Below are 9,342 nucleotides of genomic sequence, written 5' to 3'. Positions count from 1 at the left end.
CAATTGCAATTCTGAAGTTATCAAGTCCAAATTTTGTCCTCATGAGAGTTACGAATTTAAGCTACAACTTACCCAAAGTGGGTCCTATAGACGCAACACAAGCTCTAGAGATTGGCAATCGGCCTCCAAAGAATTTGACTGTTAGATCATAATCAATGGTCAAAAAAATAGCCTAAATGTATTTTTTTCATATTTTTTTTTCATATTTTGTTATTATTTTAATAAGACCTTCTTTCCTATAAAAGGAGAGCTCCACTAGTTAATTTTTCACATTAAGAAAAATACTCATAAGGTCAGAGCATCTCTCTCTAGAAATTAGAACTTTCAGACTTAGCTATCTTTCTTATAATCATTCTCGTGAGAATAAAAACTCGAAGTAGACGTAGCTCCAATACTGTCGCGACACAGTGAACTACTATAAATTCTTGTGTGCTCTCTATTTTACTTAGTTACTTCTAACTTTCATCTCGTCTATACTTACGAACGAGTTGGCCAAAAATTTACGTCAATAAGCAACCTGGTCCATCCATAGTATCCATAAGAAGCTAGTAAGATGTAAACAAAACTCCAAAATATTGCTCAAAGATACTCACAATACCCGTCGGCGTCTCCACTCAAATCATATCACTATTAGTTATACCCGTGATAAGATTCTTCCATTTCCGATGAGTTGCATTCTGATAGAAGAATGCAAAATTTTAAATATTTTTTAAAAAAAGTAGAAAATAATATTTTAATAAAATGTATAATCTACATAACATTTATACGTGGGACTATTTTAACTCATCCTCTGGGTGGGTTAATATAATCCCCTTCTCAAAGCACTCTCTTCAGTTCCATCATTCTTTACATGTAGAGAAGAGATAGAAATCCTTCTAACATTTTTTAATACTATCTCATTTCACTTTTCTATTTTTATCTCTAAATTAATTTTTTTTTTGTCAATATCTCATTTATTTTAATTAATAAAATGTATATAAAAATATAATATTTCAATGATTTGGAGAAGAAAAATAGAAAAGCTAATGTAAAGTTTGATATAAAATTTTAAGATAAAAATAATAATAATAATATATTTTAAAAGATAAAATGGAAAAACTGATGTGAATGCTGTCATGAGACTAATCCAATTGATATTATCCAATCCTTTTATATCCAAAATAAAACACCTAACATAGGTAAAGACAACAACCTCTTGTCCAACACTCCAAACATGCCCCTCGTGTCTATAGACTAGTTTTAGTAAGACAAATGTAAGCAGAAACAGAATGTAGAGCTACATGATCATCTTGGAATATTAAGGCTTTTGTGTTGTTTAGGAACTCTAGAAGACAACAGTGTCGAGCATTGTTCCCAAAGTTTGAATGATGTTCGAAGACATCAAATTAGAGACATGCTCTTCTAGGTGCTTCTTTGCATCCTGTCTTCCCACATTTGCAATAGCAAGCTTCTCTGGTGGCAACTCGTCTTCTTCCTGTACTGCCTTGTTGTATTTAACCGCCAAACTTAGCATTTCCTGAACATACACAAAACAATAATCAGACGACGGTCATAAGTAAAGAAAGCAAGCATCTGATTCTGATCGATGTTCCTTTCGAAAAAAAAAATATATGATCAAGGTCCAATAGGGTAAGCTATTCCAGGAGACCAAAAGTAAATATGCCACCAAAAAATCAAGACAGTCATGGAAAGGTTTTCCGTGTACATTAAATATTCCTTGCAATTTGAGAATTTTTTTTAATCATACCCTGTTTTTCACTATATAATGAGTTTCTCTAACATGCTGGACAGAGACATGGTTGAAATTTTTTTTTACCTGAAAAGATAAACACTAACATTATTACTACTAACACTAGCGACCTTCCACTCACCTGAACTGTCTGCTCATTTGTTTTGGAGTGAGTGTCAAATTGCCTAAGTGTTAAACCATCAGTCCATTTCTTCTTATGAAGATTCAGCAACATCTTCTCCTCAAGCTCATTCTTCCTGTAATTAATAGCTATGGAGTAGTAGTGGCGATTCAAACCATGGATCAAGGCCTGAGAGAGATAATGAAATGTCAGAAGGCTATAACCTACAAGTACAAAATAAATCTAGTCATTTGTCCTTAAAACTCACTTGAATGGATGGTTTATTCAGATGGCCAAGATTGGAAGTGGTTTGACGTGGCTCTTGGCCAAGCATCATAGTTTGTGGGTTGATCAAGCGAAAAGCATCAATCACCACCTTTCCTTTTACACTTTGAATCGGATCCACCACAACAGCTACAGCGCGTTGATTCAATGCTTCAAAACTCTACATAAGATTTGTCAATGAATTATAGTGTCTAGATAATAAATTACAATTGAGGAATAGTATTCGACTCCTAATATAGGAGAATTCATCAGAGCATTGTACACAAATAATCTGTAGGACTAACACCTACTCATCAATATTCGACTCCTTATACCATGCTTAGAAGAGTTACAAAAGACCAAATGAGAACTAAAGCAATTCACAGAACCACACGTTCAATTTTCAACACAGCTTTATTACAGTCATAAAGTAGGTCAGAAAATACATTCTATATCTAAAAGCTACTTATCAGACTCATCATTGTTAAATTTATGTAGATTTAACCAAAAAAAAAAACATGCATAAAGTCAGCAGAGTAAATGCAATCCATTCAAATATATTCAGTCTAAAGAAACAAAATGTCCGTATAACTTGCTTTGTTAATAGAGAGAATAATAATTTTCTGAATATTGAAGATTTAGATATCTATAAGAACAAATCATAATTCAACATTTGATAATGCCACTCTATAAACAGTTGTGCAATTTCTATACTGAAACGATAAAAAGAAAGTAAATACCTGCTGTGTGTTAATGTCCACACCAGAAAGCCAACAGCCAAACCCAGGATGTGAATGGTACCACCCAACAACCATCTCCGGTCTGAACCATGAACCAAAATAAAATATGATAATAGGAAGCAGCAATAAGATTAAAAAGCCAACTATAACAGCAAAAAAGAAAATAAACTCAAATAGAATAGCAATGAACTAATTTAAAAGAGGCATCTTCTCCATTGAAGCTTTACCCTCTAACGAACTACTACTAAACTAGATAGCTTCCATAAAATTGTTTGGAAAATTTCACTTAGTCTTCTATAGACGTAGACACTCACACTAGACAACATTATGATAAACCTCCAATTCAGTTAACCCATGCAAGGAGGAACCGAGGTAAATGAGAGGTCAGGTCAAAAAAATGGTTTGGGAAACTTTTAGTAATATTATTATTAATCTACATACAATTATGCATTTACTTTGTATCTGTTTTTGAGCTGTTTCCTTATCTGTTTTGGGAAAGCTGTGAGGTTTAAAAGGGAAGAAACCAAAGGGGTTGGGGATGTCACATTTTATGTAAATCAAGCCTTAACTCTGGAGAGAAACCAGGTCTCTCGAATATCCTGGAAGAGAATGTTTTAGTGAGCAATTTAATAAAGTTTCTCCTCTTTTCACTGAATAAATTTTATATTTCCTAATTCTGTCACTTGATATTATTGAGATACACTACCACAGTGCATCAATTGGTATCATAGCAACAATTGGGACCAAGGATAACACGAATGGAGGGAAGAGTAGAGGCACTCGAAGAAAAGATCAGTGGGGTGCAGAACAAAATTGGGATTATCAAAGAAGATCTCAAAAAGTTACCTGCCATTGAACAAGTGCTGGCTGCCTTGGCTGATCACTTTGATCAGTTTATATAACTCCAGGAAGAACGAGAATGAGACAATTATTGATGAAAGGGACAAATATCAGCAACAGGAAAAGCACCAGTAAGAACTGATGCACCACAACTTCTGCCGAGGGAAAGAACATATTAATATGGGGACAGCAGCAGCAGTAATTTTGGTGGGTATAAGCCTAAAGTTAGGGCTCCAAGGTTGGACATTAGACCCAGAAGAATAAAACTGCCCACCTTCGACGGTCAAAATCGGACGGCTGGATTCTTAAGGCTGAACGATACTTCGTTATTCACCGTATGACTGAGGCGGAGAGTTTAGAAACCGTATGAGAATATCGCAAAAATTTTGAGCTGTTGGCACCGTCATTGGAGGGTAAATCTGAATTGGTTCTGGAGTCGATGGACTCAAAATAGAGATAGGGCACGTGTGTTTGGACCAAATGGGGTTGAACAGCGCATGGAATTGGCCAAAGGATTGAAAAAAATTAGGGGCCCAACATTTGAATACAAATTGTAACCAAGAGCAGCCTAACCCATTTTCAAACAACATGACACCGAAAGAGACTTCTCGCACGACTTCTCTTGGATAAGACTCCAAATATCGTAGACTTTCAGAAACTAAACTCCAGCAAAAAAGGGCCCAAGATTTGTGTTACAGGTATGATGAAAAATATTCTTCAAGACATCATTGTAAGAAAAGAGAATTACAAGTTATATTGGTGCAAGATGTTCCGTTTGATAATGAAGAAGACTCCATTGACAATTTAGAAGAGAATGAAGAAGAGCTAGAGCATCATGAACCTGAAAAATCAGGCTCTGGAAGTCTTTCTCCAGTAGGTGGCGGATCTTACAGCCCCCAAAACCTTAAAGTTAGTTTGACAGATCAGCACACAAGCTGTAGTGGTATTAATTGACAGCAGTGTGACCCATAATTTCATCTCAAATGTTCAAATGTGCTAATTAATATCATGAAGCTGCCCAATATAAAGACAACGCCTTATGGAGTCGGAACAGGTTAGGGTACTAAAACCCAAGGAATAGTAAAGGGGTGCTCACGACAATAAAAGGTGTGGAGATTGTTGAAGATTTTTTGCCGTTGGAAATGGGAAATACTGATCTTATTATGGGAGTGCAGTGGTTGGAAACACTAGGCATGACCCATATAAATTGGAAGATACAGGGGTACAATTACAAAGTGATCCAGCTATGCATAAGACTTGTTTCGCTGAAATCCATGATGCGGCTCATTAAGCATGAAGGTCATGAATTGCTAATTGAGTTAGGGCAAGTATCTATAATTGAAGGAGACCAAGAGATTCCACTTGAAATTTAATAAGTACTACTAGAGGAGGCGAGGCATGTACTTGAGATGCCAATGGAATTACCACATGTACGCAACCGAGAGCACTCTATTACAAAGGCACGTCACCCATCAGCGTTTGTCCCTATCGGTACCCCCAACCATAAAAAGATGTTGTCGAACAATTAGTGAAAGAAATGCAACATGTTGGGGTCATTCAATCTAGTGTAAGTCTATTCTCTAGCCCAGTTATGTTAGTTCATAAAAAAGAAGTTGGAGATTTTGTGTGGACTACCAAGTCCTGAATCGTGAAACAATACCTAAGATATTTCCCATTCCACTTGAAATTGAATAAGTACTACTAGAGGAGGCGAGCCATGCATATGAGATGCCAATGGAGTTACCACCTGTACGCGGCCGAGAGCACTCTATTAAAAAGGCATGTCACCCATCAGCGTTCGTCCCTATCGGTACCCCCAAACATAAAAAGATGCTATTGAACAATTAGTGACAGAAATGCAACATGTTGGGGTCATTCAATCCAGTGTAAGTCTGTTCTCTAGCCCAGTTATGTTAGTTCATAAAAAAGAAGGAAGTTGGAGATTTTGTGTGGACTACCGGGTCCTGAATCGTGAAACCATACCTAAGAAATTTCCCATTCCAATGATTGATGAACTTTTTGGATGAACCCCAATGGTGTCACAATTTTTTCTAAGCTTGACTTAAAATCGGTATACCAACAAAATCATATTCAACTAGAAGATTTCTAAAGACGGCTTTTCGTACACATGACGGGCGTTACGAGTTCCTGGTTATGCTGTTTGATTTGACCAACACCCAACCACTTTTCAGGCAGCAAAGAATGACATTTCGTCCTTAATACAACGTTGTCTGTTGGTATTTTTTTTTATGATATTTTAGTATACAGTCGTTGTTTGGCCGATCATGTGCAACATTTGTCCATTGTTCTACAATTTCTCTACAAGCATAAATTTTACACCAACCGAAATAAGTGCCTCTTTTGCTCGGACAAAATTGGACTGTTTGGGCCACATAATCTCTAGAGATGGAGTGGCAGTCAACTGAAGCAAGATACATGCCATGCTTGAATGGATGATGCCAAAAAATATTAAACAATTACAGGGTTCTTAAAACTCACGAGGAATTACCGTATGTTTGTGAAAGGTTACAATGAGATAGCTTGGCCATTAATAGAACAATTAAAGAAAGATAAGTTTCGGTGGAGTGATGCAACAATTTTGGCTTTTGAGGCTCTTAAGCAAGCCATGACCACCGCTCCAATGTTAATTCTTCCAGACTTTGACAACACTTTTATTGTGGAAACTAATGCTTCAAAATATGGTGTGGGGACTGTTTTGATGCAAGAGCAACGAATGGTGGCTTTTTACAGTCATGTTTTGGGTACACAAGCTACATTGAGGTCAATCTATGAGAAAGAGCTAATGACTTTCGTCTTTGCCATTCAAAAGTGGCAACCATACCTATTGGGAATGAGATTTGCAGTGCACACAGTTCAGCAAAGTTTAAAATTTGGAGCAACGTATTGTTGGAGCAACGTATTTTCGCTACAGAGCATCAACGTTGGATGGCAAAATTAATGCAGTATAATTTTGGCATTTGAGTTGTAGATGCTTAGTCGAGAGTCAATCAACCTATGGAATTAAAAAATCTACTTGTATCTCAAGGGATTGATTGGGGTGTTGTGCAACAAGAAATTGACAAAGACATTTTCCTTTCCAAAATTATTGCTGATTTGCAACAAGGCATCAGAGAGCACGTTTCTCACTAGAACATGGTCAATTCGGTTCCCCTATGCAAGAACCGTGGTAAATGAGTCTGGTGAAAGAAATAGTTTGGGAAACTTTTAGTAATACTATTATTAATTTACACAATGGTATGCATTTACTTTCTTTTTTATTTTGTGTTGTTTCCTTATCTGTTTTGGGAAAGTTGTGAGGTTTATAGGGGATGAAACAAGGGAAAGTTGAGGTTTAAAGGGGATGAAACCAAGGAAAGTTGAGGTTTAAAGGGGATGAAACCAAAGGGGTTGGGATGTATCAAGTCTTAGCTATGAGAGAAACCAGGTCTCTCAAATATCCTAGAAGATATTGTTTTAGTGAGCGATTCAATAAAGTTTCTCCCCTTTTCTCTAAATAAATTTTTTATTTTCTATTTTTGTTACTTGATATTATTGAGATACACTTACAAAAACTTATAGTCCTCGTAATAATAAGAAATGATTGGCAGTAAGTTCATGATTTAAGATATAAGAAGTATTATAATTCTCTAATATTTTCTGAAGCATTTGATTTAGTTTATACGTTAAGCAATTCAGATTGTAAAAATCAATTTGGGAAACAAGACATGAGTCATTTTAGAAAACACCCACGTTCAGTAATCACATAAATAAGAAAAAAAATAATCAGCATGAAAGTATAAATATACCGCCCGGTCTGTTTAAGCATATCAAGCATGTTGGTCTGGAATACGTGATCTACAGCTTCAACGCTAACACCAGTACCACTCTGAGGCATTGCAAATACATCAACGACACGAACAGTGTACTCATCCACGAACTCTCCAAGCATCAAACCCATTACTTCCATCGGAACACCGGCTCTCCCTAAAAAGACACCCAAATTCCATTCAAGCACGTAAAAATATTTAATTATGTTTCAAAACACAGTTAAACCCGTTGGTTAAATAAAAGAACATTGCACTCATTTTTAGGGGTTCGAAACCCTAATCTGTTATTAGATTCAAAAGAGAAAAAGAGAAGGTAATATTGAAGACAAACCCTAATAGGGGCGTGCTCTACTATGTGTATACAGTAAAAAACGGGGGAAAAAACTGAACCAAAAATAGGATTTGAATCGAAATAAAGTAGCAGAATGCAGCGAAATAAAGTACCGTGTTTGAGCATCTTGAGAAGGGCGAGGGATGAGATGTAGACCTGCTCAGAGGAATCGAGGGTGGGAGAATCCGGCGGAGGGTGGCCCAAAGCTCCTCCGGCACCGGCGAACATTCTCTGAAGCCTCTCCATATATAAACACTTCCCCTTGAAGAAAAAAAAATATATTTAAGCACTTTCCCTTGAAGAAAAAAAATCAAATTTGTTAAAAAGAAAAAGGAAAAAAACGCATTAACAATCCCTATTTGTGCACGATAATATAACAATCCCCATTAAGTTTTAAACACGAAATAACCTATCAAAGCTAGAGGTAATCCGAAGTCCGTGTTCACCTGAGAAAAATCCTAACACATGAACTGATTTTATAAAATCAATGAGATGAGAGAGAGAGAGAGAGAGAGAGAGAGACCTTTTTCAGAGGCTACCTCGCACAAACCCAACAGCCCAGAAACACGGCACGGCAGACGAACCCACGGAACGAGCGAGATAGAGAGAGAGAAGCAAGCAAGTAAAAAGCGGGAGAGAGAACTGGAACGAGATCTGAGAGAGAGAGAGAGAGCATAAAGCAAGCGAAATGAAAAGGGAATTGAGATTTATGATTTTAGGTGGCTTTGGGTACAAGGTAATGTCCCTATGTTACAAAAATACCTTTTTTTGTCACATTTTTTTCTTTAGTTTTTAAAATACTCTCTGGTAGGGGTGTGCAGAAAGTCATCCAATCCAATTCCAACCGACCGATCCAATCCCAACCGATTCAATAGAATCGGATATCCAATCATAATTAGATCGGATCGGATGCAAATTTTAAAAATCCAATTGGATCGGATCAGATATTGGATGAGACATCCGATCCAATGGATAACCGATCCAATCCAATCCAATATCATCCAATGTTCAATCAATCATATTTAATATTTATAATTTTATATATTTAATTATTTTATTTAATATTTTATATATTATTTTATTATTTATTAGGTTTTAAATTATGTTTTTTCTTATATATTTTTTTTAATGAAATTAGCTTAAATAGTGGTTAAAATGGATTGGATTCATCCATGGGATTCATTGGATGGATCCAATCCAATCTAATAAAAAACCAGTTAAAGCATCCAATGGATGGAACCGATCCAATCCAATACATCCATTGGATCGGATCGGATCGGATGACTCAATTCAATTGGATTGGATCGGATGGAAAAATTCAATATCCAATAAATAATTGGATTGGATCGGATGGGTCCAAATCCATTGGATGTGATCCAATGAACACCCCTACTCTCTGGAGTGAAACGTGCTTCGTTTCACACTTATAAGGCTTCAGTTGGAGGTTCTTCACGATCATTGCTTAAAAGGGTTCGTGTTGGTGAAGGAGA

At 36.4% G+C, this 9,342-nt stretch overlaps 1 protein-coding gene across 1 annotated transcript; it reads right to left on the bottom strand.

Annotated features, from left to right (window-relative positions):
* Positions 1 to 1,099: 1,099 nt before the first annotated feature.
* On the bottom strand, positions 1,100 to 8,653 carry LOC115716090 (26S proteasome non-ATPase regulatory subunit 14 homolog). The gene is made up of 7 exons (XM_030644802.2): positions 8,376 to 8,653; positions 7,966 to 8,113; positions 7,501 to 7,678; positions 2,855 to 2,936; positions 2,119 to 2,295; positions 1,872 to 2,039; positions 1,100 to 1,516 (listed from the first exon to the last, which is right to left on the bottom strand). Exons 2-7 carry the CDS (start codon positions 8,096 to 8,098, stop codon positions 1,325 to 1,327), a joined length of 930 nt encoding a protein of 309 aa, XP_030500662.1. The 5' UTR covers positions 8,099 to 8,113; positions 8,376 to 8,653; the 3' UTR covers positions 1,100 to 1,324.
* Between the last annotated feature and the right edge of the window lie 689 nt (positions 8,654 to 9,342).

The sequence above is a fragment of the Cannabis sativa genome, chromosome 5, assembly GCF_029168945.1.
Source record: "Cannabis sativa cultivar Pink pepper isolate KNU-18-1 chromosome 5, ASM2916894v1, whole genome shotgun sequence".
NCBI classification, from domain to species: Eukaryota; Viridiplantae; Streptophyta; class Magnoliopsida; order Rosales; family Cannabaceae; genus Cannabis; species Cannabis sativa.
The sequence above is the reverse complement of the archived record's forward strand: the minus strand, read 5'-3'. Positions and strand labels throughout refer to the sequence as shown.